The following is an 18,164-nucleotide window of genomic DNA, read 5'->3' on the forward strand; positions in this document are numbered from 1 at the left end:
AACATGAATATTAGTTCAATATGGATTCTTATTGAAAAACGCCAACCAACCAATTTTTAATAGAAAAACAATATCTATTAAAACAAATGAATTAGACCAATCAAGTAAAAGAAGATTTCAACCTACAAGTCATAATAGGAAAAGATAATATTTTAACTTAAATCAAAATAGAGTCCAACTAGAAAAGTAATCTTAAGAGATAAAGTCTAATCCTATTAAAAATAAGATTAACATAAAAACCTATGCTAGAGTCTAGGAAATGACAACACTATTTTCATACTAACACTACACAACCAGCAACTAAGTCGTGAAAAATAGGTAAGGATCTATAACTTGGTCGTCCGATTTGGTGGCCGGATGATGGAGATCGACGGCAGTGAATTTTTGAACGAAAACTGGTGGTTTTCGTGGTTTTTCGGAGGATCAAGGCGGCGGCTGGCGTCGAGATGGGCTGAGGCTGACGGCGAGGCTTGCCCGATCGTTTTGGCTCCGGTCTTGCGGCTTGTGGTGGTTGGTGACGAAAGTTATGGGGGTTTGAAAAATCGGCTGGATGGAGGACGTTGGTAGAGGGAGGGAAGAGAGACTGAGGGAGAAGAGAGAGAATGAGGTTTTTAAAATCTGATTTTTTAAATTATCGTTTTGCCCCTCAGAGTATTTTGACAGTATTTTCTTTGTTAAAGCTCCGATTCGATCCCACTTCATGTCTATGGACTCGTTTCGTCGTGCTCTACGCAACGGTATGTGTGGAATTGTCAAATTCCTTCTCGGTCAAAAAGTCAACTTTTCTTTAATAATTTATTCCAAGGGCAAAATTGTCTTTTCTTTTTAATAAATTAATAATTAAATATTAATTAAGGTTTGGGTTATTACATATGACATTTTATTTTTTTGAGAGACATATGAGCTACAACATTAAACAAACTCAACTTCCGAAAAATTACAGGATATATGCACTTACCACTATCATATGATTCGTTTTTCTCATTGAACCATGTTCTTAGCATCTCAAATCGCCAAGTTGGGAATGTTACTAAAAATTGTGTTTTTCCTTTCCATAAAATTCTTTTCAAATTCTTTAAATATAAATAATATGTATAAAAGCTTTAACAATAAAGTAAAAATAAAGAAACAAAATACATGAGTAAAATAAGTCAAGAGTAAGAAAGCAAGCTTGGTATGATGAAAGTACATTCAATGGCGTTATCCTAAAGCCTTTATAGTTTTCCTACGTGCAGGTAATGATGGTCCAGAAGACTCCAAGATACGACCCGAATATGCAAGCTCAAGGTCCGCTATGAGCACTTTAATAGCCGGATAGAAATCTTCAAGTCACAGAACCGTTGCCGAAAAATAATAATATGGAAAGTAAAGAATATATGTAAGTATGAGAATATAGAAATCAGATTGTGGTGTGTTCAAATGTGAAGGAGGAGTGGCCTTTTATAGGCATCCAATACTTATAATCTGCCACCCAAAAAATTAAGGCAATGAATAGAAAATAAAAACTGTAAATTAAACAATTGTAACTCTCATAATAAATAAAAGAAAACAGCCAAAATATTTTTAAAAAATTTAAAAATCAGAACGTTAAAATTTTAAAAACCTTTCAAATAACAACAGGGTATCCCATACATGCCTCATGATTGTATGGGCTTTCACACCATCTCCCTCTACTTCAAACCCTTTCTCTTGCCCGGACCTTGGTTAATGGATCTACAAGATTATTATTGAATTTAATAACGTTCGCATTTATAATCCTATTGCTAAAAAAAGATCTCACACAACTGTGTTTTCTTCTTATGGGTTTTAATTTACCATTATAATAACTGTTATTCACAATTAATCAAAGTAGGTGGTGTTGGTTTCTCCCAAAGCGGGATTTCATACAATAATCTCTCAACAGATTTCCATTTCACTAGCTGAAGTCAAATCAATGAGTTCAGCCTCTATACTTGACTTAGCAATAACTGTTTATTTCTTTGACTTCCAACAACAGCACAATCACCTAATGTAAGAATATCTTCTGATGTTTTTCTCTTTGACTGCTTCATTACAATGCTTGAAATTGAAGAGCAGGAGGGTCAGCAGCGCCCTTTTATTGATATATAGGCTATCCAAATGAAATTGACCCACCATCTCTCTCCTTCCCTCCCCCCACATGGCTACAGGAAGAGCAGCTTCTCCAACACAATTCTTCATAATCCTTCTCCTAGTTCCTGGCTTATGCTGTGTAGGTTGCAATGCCAAGGATGATCATCATAAACATTGTGAACCTTCGGTCTGTGGCGAAATACGTAATATAAGCTACCCTTTCCGACTAAAACATGATCCAGAGAAGTGCGGTGACTCAAGGTATGAGTTGTCTTGTGAGAACAATCTAACAGTATTGTACTTGTATGCCGGAAAATATTATGTACAGGCAATCAATTATAGTAACTACACAATCCGAGTTGTGGATGCCAATCTTCAAAAGGATAACTGCTCTTCAATTCCCCATTATTCCTTGTCCATGTATAACTTCAGTGATGGGGATCCGTATCTGGTTTCTCAATTGAGAGGTACAGGGAGGGACTTTTTTCATGACAATTTTGAACTGTCAAAGCCTATAATTTTTTTGACCTGTGAAACCCTGGTGAATTCAACTCTCTATGTCGATACTGCTCCTTGCATTGGTTCTATGAGTAGTTCCAAATCCAATAGGCATTCATATGTTAGTGTTGGACGAATAAAAGCTTCAGATTTTAAGGACTTCTGTCGCATAGAGCTTATGTTTATGACATCGTCGCTGCGTACAAACGACATGAACATTTCCTACATAGACATCCACAATGAGATGATCTATGGCTTTGAACTTACATGGGTGCAGCAGAGCTACAGCATTAGGGACCTAAGCCGGTTTACTTGCTACATCGACAGTGATACCAACAAAGTCAATTGCTTTTCTGATTGCAACTGGGGAAACTCGAAATCCAATTGTGGTAAGTATATCAAAGATCTCTTCATTTGTTTTCTGGTACCATAACTGTAGGCGTTTTGAACATGTCAAGATTCTAAAGTTCAAAGTTGATGAAAACTGTGACTTTGGTGATGCAGGCTTCATGAAATATCTAATAGGTGAGGACTCTCAATCTTGTATTGCTTTCAATTTCTTCAGTGGTCCTTTCCAAAACGATTCAATCAACTCCCAGCCTAAGCTGTATTTGCTATTATAACTATTAGTTTTCTGTTCTGTTTCTTGCAGTTTTGTCTTCGATCTTTATTTACATTGGTGAGTTTCATCTCAATTTCTTTTGTTCTTTCTTTTGCATACCTAGAAGCATGATTATCCACAGCAAAAAGTATGATTATATTGTTTCATGTGAGAGAATAAAACTTACTCTTTCCAGGAAAGAAAATTCACTCTGTGAAACAGTTGGTCTCTAGTAGTATCTATAGAGCCCAATTTCAATTCCATACATTGTGGTTGTAGCACCAAAAAGTATTTCCATGATTAATTCAGACACTTCCTTTACAGCATCCGCACTTGGAATAAGAGCTATACTTGGGGCTCTGTGTCTCATTGTGCTTTTAATCTACAAATTCAAGAGGAGGCACTTATCAATGTATGTACTCATTGAAGAATTCTTACAAAGTCACAACAACCTCATGCCAATAAGGTACTCCTACTCGGATATCAGGAAAATGACCAAAGGTTTTAAGGAAAAATTGGGTGAAGGAGGTTATGGTTCTGTATACAAAGGGAAGCTCCGAAGTGGCCGCCTTGTAGCAATTAAGATGCTGGGTAAGTCCAAAACAAATGGGCAAGATTTTATCAATGAAGTTGCTACCATTGGAAGGATTCATCATGTAAATGTGGTGCAACTAATTGGCTATTGTGTTGAGGGATCAAAGCGTGCTCTTGTATACGAGTTCATGTCAAATGGATCTCTTGATAAACACATATTTCTTAAAGAAGGACCCTCATCCTTAAATTACAAGAAATCATTTGAAATTTCGCTTGGTGTTGCTCGTGGTATTGACTATCTTCATCGAGGATGTGAGATGCAAATTTTTCATTTTGATATCAAGCCTCACAACATTCTTCTTAATGAGACTTTTGTTCCAAAGGTTTCTGACTTTGGGCTTGCAAGATTATGTCCATTAGATGAGAGCAGTTTAACTTTGACTGCAGCAAGAGGAACCATCGGATACATAGCTCCAGAGTTGTTTTACAAAAATATAGGAGGAGTGTCAAACAAAGCTGACATCTACAGTTTCGGAATGCTGTTGATGGAAATAGCAGGAAAAAGAAAGAATCTAAATGCAGTTGCAGCTCATTCAAGCCAAATATACTTTCCTTCATGGGTTTATGACCAATTCAGTGAAGGAAAGGACATAGAGATAGAAGATTCCACTGAGGATGAAATGAAAATAACAAAGAAGATGCTTATAGTGGCATTGTGGTGTATACAAATGAAGCCTAGCGAGCGTCCTACTTCGATGAGCAAAGTAGTACAGATGCTTGAAGGAGAAACTGAAGCCCTTCAAATGCCTCCAAAGCCTTTCCTTTATCCACAAGACAAACCAGTGGTGGATGATGAAGACAATCCAGAAACAACATGGCCATCGTCAACACAATCTAATGACGACTCTAAAGACTCAATAAGTTTAATTCAAAATGCTGACAATTAGCCTGAGTACAGGTACAGTATGCCCGAGGAAAGGCTTCATGGCCAACATTTCAACTCTGCAGGGGCAGTAATGGTTGTTTCGTTTTTGGTAGGACGAATCCTTCTTGTAATATATTTCTTTTATGATTTGTGAACTTGTTTTCAACAGTTTTTGGTCCTTCCTCCTTTAAATTAAAGTCAAAGGTGTCCTACTCTTCAGTATGCACTTGCTGTTGATAGAAGTTTTATTTTCTGAATGTTTTAATGGATTGTAAAACTTCATTTACTACAAGGTAGAGTTGATTTGTCAACTCTAAATTAGTCAAGGTATTGCCTCTAATGCGTATCACTAAACTAGTCAAGCTTCACCTACCAAGAACCAAACATTCTGAGAAATTTCTGCAAAACAAATATACAATGATTTAATGATTTTGTGGACATGAGAAACTGATGGCATTCAAGTTTCCAGCTTCAACGAAATCCCATTGCTTGATGACCTTGACCTCGGTGTCCTCACGTCTTAGTCATGTACTGTTACTGTTGGGGAAATTACAATTAAGAAAATAACATAATTAAATTACTTTCTCAGCCAAGAAGCATGTGTATATCTTGCTCAATTTAAGGAGATCTAAGCCCACGGTGCAGCAATATATCTCGACTTGTACCCTCCAAGATACAACAACCCAAGTGAAATGTTGAAAGACTCACACATATTTGCACAAAATGATGAGTCTACACCACAAAAGTACCTTTCTTTGACAAGAGATTTTGTGAATAAGTATTACTGCTCACACATAATAATTCAGATGTTGAAATGAGCTTTATTAGCCAGACCGTTACCGCGTTGTGCTAATCCAAACTGTCATGAGTGTATTTGAGAACAAGCTTAAGCAGCACATTCACATAGGTAAAATCTGTCAAGGATGTTCATGTACATCCCACTCATAGCAATTAAGATGCTGGGTAAATCCAACACAAATGGGCAAGATTTTATCAATGAAGTTGCTACCATAGGAAGGATTCATCATGTACATGTGGTGCAACTAATTGGCTATTGTGTTGAGGGATCAAAGCGTGCTCTTGTGTACAAGTTCATGTCAAATGGATCTCTTGATAAACACATCTTTCGTAAAGAAGGACCCTCATCCTTAAATTACAAGAAATCATTTGAAATTTCACTTGGAGTTGCTCGCGGTATTGACTATCTTCATCAAGGATGTGAGATGCAAATTTTTCATTTTGACATCAAGCCTCACAACATTCTTCTTAAGGAGAATTTTGTTCCAAAGATTTCTGAATTTGGGCTTGCAAGATTATGTCCATTAGATGAGAGCAGTTTAACTTTGACAGCAGCAAGAGGAACCATTGGATACATAGCCCCAGAATTGTTTTACAAAAATATAGGTGTGTCAAGCAAAGCTGACATCTATAGTTTCGGAATGTTGTTGATGGAAATAGCAGGCAAAAGAGAGAATCTGAATGCAGTTGCAGCTCATTCGAGTCAAATATACTTTCCTTCATGGGTTTATGACCAATTCAATGAAGGAAAGGACATAGACATAGAAGATGCCACTGAGGAGGAAATGAAAATAACAAAGAAGATGCTTATAGTGGTGTTGTGGTGTATACAAATGAAGCCTAGCGAGCGTCCTAATTCGATGGGCAAAGTAGTTGAGATGCTTGAAGGAGAAATCGAATCCCTTCAAATGTCTCCAAAGCCTTTCCTCTATCCACAAGACAAACCAGTGGTGAATGATGAAGAGAATTCAGAGACAACATCGTCATCAACACAGTCGTTCAAACTGCTGATGAAATAATGTAGCCCGAGTTATGTACAAGGGAAGGCATGCTGTCTAACATTTCAACTGTGTAAGGGCAATAATGGTTGTTTCCTTTTTGAGAGGACGAATATCCTTCTTGTAATATTTTTCTTTCATGATTTGTTTAGTTGTCAACAGTTTGGTTCTTCCTCCTTTAAATTGAAGTGAAATCTGCGATATGGTGTGCTACTCTTCTGTATGCTGTTGGTTTTTGACAAAGTTTTGGCTGGAGAGAAGATATTAGTTTCTGCATTTCTTAGACTACCAGTATTTTTTTTTTACTTTCAAGTATAAAACCAAACAAAAAATGGTTTTAAGGAACTTCTTTGCAGTTGGTTTTTGTCCCATTTGAGAAGGAACCTGTTAGAGACTTCATATGAATTTACCAAGCAATGCTTGAGGCTGCAAAAGTTTTGTGCAAGGAAGAATTCCCACTCAATCAGCCACCATTGCAGCCGTTGTCCCATCACCATCCACTTCATTGAAATTAAGCAAATCATTAGCAACTCATATGTAAACCCATTATAGGACTTTTTTGGGAGCTAAAGAGAGCAAGGGAGCAAAGAGATAGAAATCCAATTTACTGGTCAGAAGATTAATTGAAGACCTAACAGAACCATTACCTTACACAAGATAACAAAGAACAACACAGCTACTTTTCCTAGAATCTATAACAAAGCATAACAAATTAAAAAGGCCAACCACTCATAGGGCAATCCACCGCTATCCAAGGGTGCCATATTCTTCATACACTTCTAAGAGTCAAACTGCAGAGGCTATCCTCTCTGCCATTGTTAGGAAAAGCTACCTTCTGGAAATGGATGTTAGCAAATGCTATGATACTAACATTTCACAGGAAACGAAATTCCAACTTCATTGGGACAAGTGCATAGGCCAGGCCATGTCATCTCCAATTAGGTCACTATTCCAGCTTTTGTATACTTTTATTTAATTTTCCTTCAACAGCTTCCCATTGATCTTGATCCCACTAACCTACTTTGGGATGATAAGCCATAAAGAGGAATTTATCCCTCTTCGTCATAGTCTTCCTCATCCTCGTCTATCCTTCCGCTCAAATGTGCAAGTTGAAGAGGGTCAATGGCCATTTTATCCACATCAGAGAGAGACCACCCAGGATATTCTTCATGTTTAATCTCAGAAGTAGGTCCAGCAGACGAGGTCGGGGCTGCTGTTGCTGCAGCTTGGGATGCTGTTGCTGCAGCTTGGGCAGCTGTCGATGAAGCTTGGGCAGCTGTCGCTGCTTGGGCTGCTGTCGCTGCTTGGGCTGCTGTCACTGCAGCTTTTGTATCCTCATTCTCAATTACATCGGCATTCAGATCAAAATTTCGAACTGCAGGATCAGACTCATCAGGGATAACAGCATTTTCCTTCATTTCCTCCTTTGACTCGGAAGCGTCATCCACCACCATTCCAGGATTTGGATTAGGTTTGGTGGCGTGCTGAAGAGATGTGCAGGGTTCAGATTCAGTCTCATGGTGCAGGGTCTCTCTTTCACTGGCCCGCCCACGTCCACGGCCTCGTCCTCGACCCCGACCTCTTCCTCTGCCGCTGCTGCTGCCATGGTTAACCTCAAGCTGCGGAGAAGTAAAAAAAAGATTTTGACATCAGTGGAACTCTTTGCGTTTTGCATTTAGTTATCAGCTAATTCAGCCCAAGCACAAACAAAACCAACCGAGAGTCCATATGCAAACTTGTTTACTATTCAAAAAATATTTCAGTCCAACATCAACCTGGGCATCCTAAAAAAGTCAAAAGAAATGTCACTCCAGTTGAGGGTGTTTCAGCAATGAAGTAGAACGAAGAACACAAAAAATACAGAGATCTCAATAACTGAGAGTAGACCTAATGAGCATGGCAGTTGTTTTTATGTTAAGAACAAAAAGATTGTAGGGTGCCATTATAGTTACCATCTTGCTCCTCTTCAACTCTTCATCACTGTCGATGCATTCATCACCTGGTGGTTTCCTGACAGAATAAATACATCAGTGAATAGATTCAAATAACTGTACAACGTGGACTTATGATAATACGAAATAACAAGAATAGACCATCTAATATACCTTCGTTTTGAAATGGCTCGATCCTCGCCAGCTGCATCAGAATGACCATGACCATAGTCAGGAACCCTGCTGACGATGTCCCTCAGAAAATCAAACACATTATAGCTCTGTACACAATGCTTTCTGCAATCAAGGTAGAGAAATTAGATTTAATAAATTTAATACAAACGAGAAAGATATGTCCTCGTCTGTAGACAGTCAATATTCCTGAAAGATGTGTTCTCACAAAAAGTGAAAAAGAAGAATGATAACAATGAACCATGAAACTATTAAGTTTTCTCTGTATAAAGACGTAATTTAGCACACAGTTGATGTTCAAGAAGTTCACGCACATAGCACAAGGAACCTAATAAGTAGGAGCTTCAACATGGCCAGTCCATATCCTTTTATATTTTTTCTTTTCCTTCAGGACTAAAAAGGCTCCGTATGAAATACAACTTCAAAACATTACTTGGTCAATCCACTTTTGCTTACTCATCCAGGCATGCTACTTTTGTATTACTATTCACAAATTGGACCAATTAGATTTGACTCATGTAACAGGGACCCCATGATATTTTATATTCGACTTCGGGACAAACAATTTTTTTGAAAAAAGTAATAGCAGTAACCAACAGACTTGAGTGAATATGTTAACTAGAAAGTCTGGTATACTTCCTGTGCTTCAGTCTGTCAAAGAATAATTACTTATCCCAAATAAATAACTTGTATGTGGAAGTTACATTAAGTCTTGATTCATCTGATAGTATAAGCTTAACATAAATTTGGATGAATAACACAACAAACTAGAGAAAACAGCTCAGCTGGTCAGCATAGACTTATGGCATGTTACAACATAATAGGTCCTGGATGCTAATGGGTAGCACGCTAGCTTAGTGGTTAGAGGTTCAAGCCACAGTCATTGGAAGGATATTTCAAAAGGACTCAATTCATTCTCTCATAATTTTCATTTAGTTGTGGGGAACAATAAGTGCGTTAAACTTTGGGAGCGCAAATAGATTGTATAATCTATTGATGATTGATGAACTTTCTTCTTTATTATATTTCATTTTAAAATACCATAAAAGATGTGTAAACTGACTCTTCCAGAATTACAGAACTTTCTCGTGTAAATCCTGTTCTAATTGGTTGACTGATGAACCATCCAAAATGATGTGGAAAGATAAACTGCCTTGCAGCTGCTTAAATAATTGTTTAAGGATTAATACTTGTTCTAATATTCAACACAGGAGACTTAATGTTTGCACATCGCCTTCTTGGCATATTATGAGCAAGGAAACAGCTAAGAATATTGAACATCTATTCCTCTATCATCCAGTTGCACTGATGACATAAGCGAACACAAGGTTAGTTAAGCTGGGTGAATCCCGCTTATTGTGTTTATCTACTTATTGAGAATTTTTATGCTTAGAAGAAAGTTTTGCAACCTATATTTAGGATCTTTCTAGTGAGATAGGGAATGCACTTTTAAACTTCATTTTGGGTATTCTAAAAATTTTAAAGATAACACCATTTCCTTTTATTTATGCAAATTGGGAAGCAGCTGTTTCTGGATACTTTTGTGCTTTTGCACATGTATATGTTGTATTAGCTCTAAGCCCATTATCTGGCCAATAAACTTAATTACTGTACACTGTACATTTCATGGACTACTCGCTCACCATTGTTGCACTTACTTAAACACAAAGTTGTTCTGTTATTTATCCCTTAAAATAAATAAATGAATGAATGCACAAAATTCAATCTTTCACTTACAGATGCACTGCATTCATGGTTTTAGCTCCTCTTTGGAGGGTTATCTCATAGGTACGGTCACAAAGGTCTTGCAAAAATAACTCCAATGCTTTAGCTGCATAATATGCAACAAGAGAAGTATAAGCAACAAAAATAAAAATAAAAGAACCTGCCATACTACTATCTTACTAGCGTAAGAAAGAAGTACTCACAAACTAAAACAGGCACTGCTAATGCTATCTTCCCAACATCCTCATCAGCTTGCATAATCTTTTTAATACGAGCCTGCCAAATTAAAATTTTGTATCAGAATAGGCTATACTAAACGTCGCAGTGGTTAGAAGGGATGAGATACATGTAAAACTTTAAAACTCAACTACAGTTAAACAACTAAACATCATTTCTTCTAATCAGAAGCACAAGGCAAATATATCTTTGCTTAGTGCTTGTCTGGCACAAGGGAGTAACATACTTAAGGACAAGACAAGGAATTCTCTAGAAATCAGTGCATTCATACACAGCCTCTCTTGGAGTAAAGGACAAGTGCTATCAAAGAAACCCACTTGGAATCGAAATAGGAAACTCCCACGCTTGATGCAAATATGATAACCATAAGAAACTCGGGAAAAAAAGAATATTTTCTACACAACAATCAACAAATATGATATAAACATACACAGAAAGATTTTGTTTTTGAAGATACAAAGTAATTTTGTGATCATAAGGATTATCTATAGGGGAGAGAGGCAGCATTTGACAACAAAAGAAAATCGTATCCAAATAAGAGAAACTATGAAATACTGAAACAACACACAACAGCACTCCATAAACTACCAAATTGTACGTCACACATGTAAATTTCAATCTCGAAGTTACCAATGCATAACTCAAATTTTCAAGAAAAAATTGTTTCTTGAATTCCTTCTTTCCTATTTTTCTTTTTGAAAGTTTCAAAAATAAGGTCCACAACTCTCGAACACCTAGGGCAACACCTCACAGAGCTATTCTCTGAAATCTAGTGTAGCATATGGATCACTAAGTAGCTGAGGAAGCGCAAACTCCACTTTTTTTCCTTTTTCTTTCAACCCATGAGATGAAACTCTCAAATGATTTTACAATCTTAAAAAATAATCCAAGTACTCATGTGAAAATAATATTTAATATAACCAGATCAGATTTTACACTAGGGGCTTTACAAGTCATTCACTTATCAACTCATCTTGACCAAAATACAAAACCACAACACCATAAGAGCAAAGAGCATGCGTATCCCCATAAAATTCCCATAATTTAAGTACCAATTTATTTACTTTAACACGAGGCAAAATCATCGATAAGAATAAAATCCCTAAACCAAACCAAATCACCCAAAACAAAATCCCAATTCTACCTAAAATCACAATCACAGCAAATAAAAAGAAAATACAGTGTAAAGAAATCCAACCCAGATCAATTATCTCAGAAATCCCCAAAAGATTGAAACTTAACCTAATAATTCGAATCAACGAAACATGCTTTATTACTCTAGCTAAGAAAACGCACGATAAGCAAAAAGAACCAGCAATAAATAAATAAAAAGGTTTCTCCTTTTCCCCATTTTCCTAGCAACCAAACAAATTAAATCTCAATCGAAAGAAAAACCCTTAAAAAAAGAGCGGAAAGAGTGAGACAAAGAAGGGACTTACAGCAGGAAAACGGGTATCGAGCTTCTTCCTCATGGCGTCAGATTTGAAACATTAATTAAATCGAAAGGCAAAGACAACAAAGAAACCCGAAAGAGAATCGAATTTTCAGAGCCACAGAATGATTGATTTCATCATTGTCGTATAAAATCCATCAGACCCATCTCAGATCCGAAACGTTTCTTCTTCTTTTTTTCTTACTTCGAAAAAAAAAAAAACGAAAATCAAAAAGATATATAATAATAAAAATAATTAGCAAACGAATAAAACTGGTTTTTTGGTTCCAACAGAATATCCGTCCGTACGAGTTCGATGAAATAAAAACAAAAGCAAAAGAAGATATGATATATGAAGATCTGATGGACCGACTGCGAATTGGGGTTTTAGGTAGAAGACCATCTAATCAAGTCAGGACATTGCAGCACCGCTTCACAAAATTTAATTCAAAGTCCTCAGTTTATTCACATGTCACGTTTTCATTGGTCCGTTTCTTCAAAGTTCGAGACATCATACTTTTGCCATACCGAACTCCCAATCTTAACCGTTGGATGGTTGGGATTGTGCCACATATGTCACATATCCTTGCGCAAGCCTCTTCTCTGTTTGGAAATTGGCTTTTCAGGTTTTTCATGGATGGAGGATTGTGGAGGGTTTTAGTGTGCATCATGTCTAAGGCATTATTAAAAAGTCATCAAAACTCAGAACATCTCATTAAAGAACAAACTTAGGGATAATTTATTTAGTTAATTAATTTTTTTAAGTAAATTGTGTCTAAACCTCCGTTTGGATGAGAAAAAATAACTAGAAATTTAGCTAAAAGTCGGGAATTTAAGAGGAGAAATTGACAATTCTCTTGTTTGGCAACTTAAGCGCTAAATTTATTAAATAACGCGCGGAAAAAATAGTGAAAATTGAGACATCAAATTCCCGAGTTTAATTTCCACCAAAATAGGCGTCATTTCACAATTTTCATAGTGCGGGAATTCATATTTTCTAGTGTGCCATAACTTACATAATAAAAAGGCCAAACTTTTTTTTTTTTTTTAAACGCCAAAATTCATTTCTCAATTATTGTTTGTACAATGATCTCTTTTATGGTTATGCTAGTACAATGGTATTATGATAATTTTTGTGTTAAAGAGCCTTCACATGATTGGGATGAAGAAATGTGATCTTATTTGAATCGTATGTACAATCGAAAAGAAGTTGACTGTATTGATCAATTCCGAAATAGCAAAAGTGCATTAAAAAAGTATGCATAATTTTAGAAGAAAATGGTGGGTTGGTTTGAACAAGAAATATTTCAATTGAAGAATCTGTAGCAATATTTTTTTTAAATAATTGCTCACAACTTGAAATACAGAGTCATTGGTTTTAACAGAGTCTTATATGCAATGACGAGAGTTAGTGAATATTACGTAAAATTCTAGCCAAGTATTGTTGGGAGTTATGAAAGAAGCAAATGGTAGTGGTTTGAGGTACTTATATAACTAGAAAAAAGAAAAATATTTTTATTTTATTTTTCAACTAGTTATCTTAAGTTTCATACTTATACTGTATTATATTTCATATTTAGAGTTGTCTTGGAGCACTTGATAGAACTCACATTCCGGTAACAGTGTCAGTCGAAGAAAGACCAAGATATCGAAATATTTAATTTATGTCATTTACAATTTACATGAGCTATCCAAACATTGAACTTTTGAATTTCTGTCATTTACAAAATTCGACATACATAAATACAAACACTGAAATCTTCAATTGCCAGAAATTAAAATGACAGAAATCCAAATCCCCTCATTTTAGAATTCTATCTAATTTGCAATTCCTTATTCCAAACGGAAGAAAGGTGTCAAACGGGTTGTGTCTAGAGTCGGCCACGTAATAAAAGGGTTAGGTTGAGCATGTCCATTCATAAAAATTAATAAGTCTCGTGGCCCTAGCTCATATAAGACCGGGCTCGTATGGACCACTGAACGGGCCAATATGGCCCACGCCAAGCTCAACTTATGTATTGCATTTTCTGAATTTTTATTTTTGACAATTTCATTTCAATCTTTTTTTAACAATTATATATATACTAAAATTTTTATTTAATTTTTATTTAAAAAATGTAATTTTTAAAGTGTATTATTAGAGAAAAGAAATATACTTAAATTTAAAAAATAATATAATAATGTTATGTATTACTTTTATCTAAAAACAAATATAATTGAATAAATGAGCTTTAAACAAGTTAGCTCAGCTAGTGTTGAATAAATGGGCCTTTTTAATCAGGCCAGACTCATGTCGTACTGAGTGTTTTTTAATCGAGCCAAACTAGTGTTGTGCTGTAGCTTTTTTTAATCAGGCAAGACTCATGTCATGCTCGGGTTAGCCCAATCTATTTGATATCTCTACTCAAATTCTAGTGGAAAGATATTTCTCTTTGGGAAGGCTGGGTCCTATAGTACTATTTCATAAGCTCACTTCATCTGAACCATTTATCTAATTCTAGATCAATATGGACCATTAATCAAATCAAAGACTTTTGACTTGATATGGGCCTTTGGATTGGTAGCTGGGAATGCATCTGGGCCATCCAGTTTGAAGCTACCATGGACCTCCCCATATTTGGTTGAAAACTCATCTTTTGATCTGAGCCTTTGAATTTAATATTAAAATTAATCCGAGCCGTTAGGGAATTCTATAAACGAAAATTCTGTGGTGCCTCAGCTGTATAGGTACAGCCAATCATCTAAGGGTTCATATTTCATTTTAAAAATTAAGGGTTGAGATTGAATGACCTGATGACTTGTTCACTCCTTTCTTATTAAAGAGCATGTGAAATACACGTGACTGAGAAAACAAACGAAATGACAAACGCGAGGAAGACGTCGCGTGCACTGGGAGCTGCTTCATCTTTGCAATATCTCTCTCTCTCTCTCTCTCTCTCTCTCTCTCTCTCTCTCTCAAATCCAATCCTCATCTTTGTCCCCAAGTCGGAATCTGAGCATCTCCTCTCTGCCGATGCCACGATGCAAGAACCATCGGAGAGGAGACAAAGTGGGGTGATTCAGTCCAGTTCGACGGGGGTGGTGTGAAAGGCCTTTATTTGGGTAGAAATTCAACGACTTAGTATTGAATCTGGAGTGAGGATGTCTGTGTTGCAGAGCCTTTGATGGGAGAAAAAATTCAACGCCTTGGACTGAATCTTGGTGATTTTTTTTTCCCTCTTTTAATAATTTTTAATATTTTAATATTTTAATATTTTCTCTTAATTTCATCACAGCATCAGACCCACTGTGATCCTTTCTCCATCAAACCCATGTAATTTTTGTTTTATGGAGGATTTGTTTTCTTCCATGTATGAGGTTATGGATTTGTGCTTCAAAATAAGGTATGAAATTGTGAACAATCAGGTTGTTGATTTTCTTTGAAGTCTTGGATTCTTGAATTTTCTTCCTACTTCTTTTTTTTTTTTTTTTTTTCAGTTGTTGAGATTTGTTTTATTACTCAAGAACTCTGGCCATGATGAATCCAATTGGAGTTTTCGGGCTTGTTAGTGGAGAACTCAGGTTGGGATCAAAAGAGAAAGATGAGTTCTTTAACTGAGAAACCTCATAACTGGTTTTGGTTTTGGCTATATTATTTCTTATGTGCAATTGCATATAATTTTTGTGCAATTGCATACAGTTTATGCAATTTTTGACCCCCTGTATGCAATTAGCGATAGTGTGATGTTTAAAGAAACTTTTGACTTGAATGCTATGTCATTGAGTTATTTACCCATTAACAATCTAGTAACAATTGAGGTTTCGTTTGTTGAGTATGTTGCGTTCATTTGATAAATTTAAATGTTGGTATGTTCGGTAAGAAAAAATAAGAGTTCACGAGAAAGAAGAAGACATGATTTTTTTTTTTTTTTTTAAGGTGAAGTGTCTTGGGTTGCCATTACCATTTCAAAGACTGTATTGCTAAATCTGTAAGTGTATGGTTTAAATGTGATGTTCATGATTGATATTGGTTGTTGTGATTGCCGTAACTGCTATATTTTGGTTGCTCTGGCTAAGGATTCAGGAAAAGAGCAGTTAAGACAAGTGCATTTTTGTTACACTGAAATATGTGTTTTGAGATACCATCACAGTGTTTGAATAATCTCTCTCTACCTCCCTCTCATTTGCAGAAAGGGGTATGCTCACTTGGACTTTTCATGCATACTTGGTGAGATTCTCACCTTCTTCTGAGAGCCTAATATTTAGGGGCTAACATTTGTGTACTCTACAAGTTATAAATTGAGCTAAACGAATTACAAAATATTTTAGGTGAAGTGTTTTCTTTGTTTATGTTTCTTTTTTGAGATCTTATTTCTTATTTATGTGACATGTAGTCTTGGTTAGAGAACATAGATGATATCACATATAATTTTCTATAGCTTTTAGGTAGTAGTAGATTATCTGTATTGTCATGCAAATGAACACACACAAAAAAGAGGCACTCTAGCCAAAAAGAGGAAATTTGGTGATCTTTGCATACGTTATAAGAGTGTGAGCCAATGAGCCTTCTAGTAAAAACGAAAGAAGTTAAAAACCAAAAGAAGGGCGGAATGCAATTGCATATTGTAAACTAAGAATTGCAAACAGATGTTACGAAATTGCATACATATATATGCAATTGCATATTGTAAAATGAGAATTGCACATAAATTCTACGAGATTGCATACAAGTATATGAACGAAAAAAGTTAAAAACCAAAAGAAGGGCGGAATGCAATTGCATATTATAAACTAATAATTGCAAACAGACGTTATGAAATTGCGTGTATATATATGCAATTGCATATTGTAAAATGAGATTGCACATAGATGCTACAAGATTGCATACAGGCATATTCATATGGATACTGTAAATTGAGAATTGCACACGTGCTATCAAATATGCGATATATGCCCACAAAAACCATTAACATGGTTAAATTGTTGATTTAGTCCTTGAACTTGTATCCAATTTTCAATTTATCGCATGACATTTTTTTAGTAATATTACGGATATGAATTTTCTTTATTGCCAATGTCTCCCCTGCCGTTTAATTCCCTAACATTTCGTCCAATCAGTCATTAAATATGAGGGCACATTGATCATTTCATACGTTAAACATAATTGAATTATGGAAAATAAATAATATTAAAGGATACTAAATATATGCCTTTAAGCCAAACATGTGATATTGCATTCTTTTTTGGATATTTCACCATCATTTATGGGCAGAATCGTTGTTTTCATCTATGTTATTTAGTCTACAATCATAACAGCATAACAATCCTTGGAATATGATTCGTATGTGGGCTAAGCAATGAGATTGTGTAATAAACCAAAACAAAATATCTAAAAAGAAATAAAATATCTAAAAAGCAAGGATAATATCTTCTAGCAAAATGACAATTTTGCCCTCACATAATTTAATAGAGAAAAAGTTGATTTTTTGATCGAGAAAGAATTTGGGAATTCCGCTTGCGCTGTTGCGTAGAGCACGGCGAAACGAGTCCGTAGACATGGAGTAGATCCGAATCGGAGTTGTAACGAAGAAGATACGATCAAAATACTGCGAAGGGCAAAATGGTAATTTGACCAAAAAGTCAGATTTTTAACCCTTTTTCCTTCTCTCTCTCCTCCCGATTTTTGCTCCAGCCGCCGACCTTTCCTCCTTCTCCTTGATGCCACGGCCGCCACACTTGGAGCTGATCTCCGCCGTTGGTACCAAACGAACCACCACTCGACCGCTGACGTTTCTTGACCCTTCGCCGGAGTTGCCGTGGCCGGAGCTCGCCGAAAAACTCCATTTTCGCCGGATTTCCAGTTTGAACTTTGAGCTCGATTTTCTCCTTCAATTCTCCACCAAATCGATCGAGTAAGGTATGGTTTCTCAGCTATTTTTCGTGTTCTAGCTGATGGATGTATGGGTTTCGATCGATTTTAGCTCTAAAGCGATCAATTTTTGACTTGAATTCTGGCCAAAACTTCGGCCGCCAAAAACTACTGTTTCTGGTCACTTTTTGGGGTATGTCCAAGAACAAAAGTGACTCCAAATGGGGTGTTTTACCTAGAATAGGAGTTTGGAGTCTTGGTTCCGAGATTTTTCGGCCACCCGGTATCGCTTTAGACACCCGAATCTGCCCGCGCGTGCTGGGGCGCGTGGGCGAGGGTGGTGAAGTAATTCTG

The 18,164-nt window shown here is 36.2% G+C and overlaps 3 protein-coding genes and 1 long non-coding RNA gene across 4 annotated transcripts; 3 read left to right on the forward strand and 1 right to left on the reverse strand.

Annotated features, from left to right (window-relative positions):
- The first annotated feature begins 360 nt into the window (after positions 1-360).
- LOC117617986 (rust resistance kinase Lr10-like) lies at positions 361-4,871 on the forward strand. The gene is made up of 3 exons (XM_034347625.1): positions 361-559; positions 2,235-2,948; positions 3,515-4,871. Exons 1-3 carry the CDS (start codon positions 361-363, stop codon positions 4,669-4,671), a joined length of 2,070 nt encoding a protein of 689 aa, XP_034203516.1. The 3' UTR covers positions 4,672-4,871.
- Positions 4,872-5,572: 701 nt separating this feature from the next.
- LOC117617987 (rust resistance kinase Lr10-like) lies at positions 5,573-6,466 on the forward strand. The gene has a single exon (XM_034347626.1). It carries the CDS (start codon positions 5,573-5,575, stop codon positions 6,464-6,466), a length of 894 nt encoding a protein of 297 aa, XP_034203517.1.
- Positions 6,467-7,016: 550 nt separating this feature from the next.
- On the reverse strand, positions 7,017-12,398 carry LOC117617855 (dr1-associated corepressor homolog). The gene is made up of 6 exons (XM_034347452.1): positions 11,970-12,398; positions 10,497-10,569; positions 10,306-10,399; positions 8,551-8,673; positions 8,398-8,455; positions 7,017-8,064 (listed from the first exon to the last, which is right to left on the reverse strand). The coding sequence occupies exons 1-6, from the start codon at positions 12,000-12,002 to the stop codon at positions 7,495-7,497; spliced, it is 951 nt and encodes a 316-aa protein (XP_034203343.1). The 5' UTR covers positions 12,003-12,398; the 3' UTR covers positions 7,017-7,494.
- A 2,638-nt stretch (positions 12,399-15,036) lies between these two features.
- LOC117619818 lies at positions 15,037-16,272 on the forward strand. The gene is made up of 3 exons (XR_004584623.1): positions 15,037-15,345; positions 15,879-15,930; positions 16,132-16,272. It is a non-coding gene; the product is annotated as an uncharacterized LOC117619818 (long non-coding RNA).
- The last annotated feature ends 1,892 nt before the right edge of the window (positions 16,273-18,164 follow it).

The sequence above is a fragment of the Prunus dulcis genome, chromosome 2 (genome assembly GCF_902201215.1).
Source record: "Prunus dulcis chromosome 2, ALMONDv2, whole genome shotgun sequence".
Taxonomy (NCBI): domain Eukaryota; kingdom Viridiplantae; phylum Streptophyta; class Magnoliopsida; order Rosales; family Rosaceae; genus Prunus; species Prunus dulcis.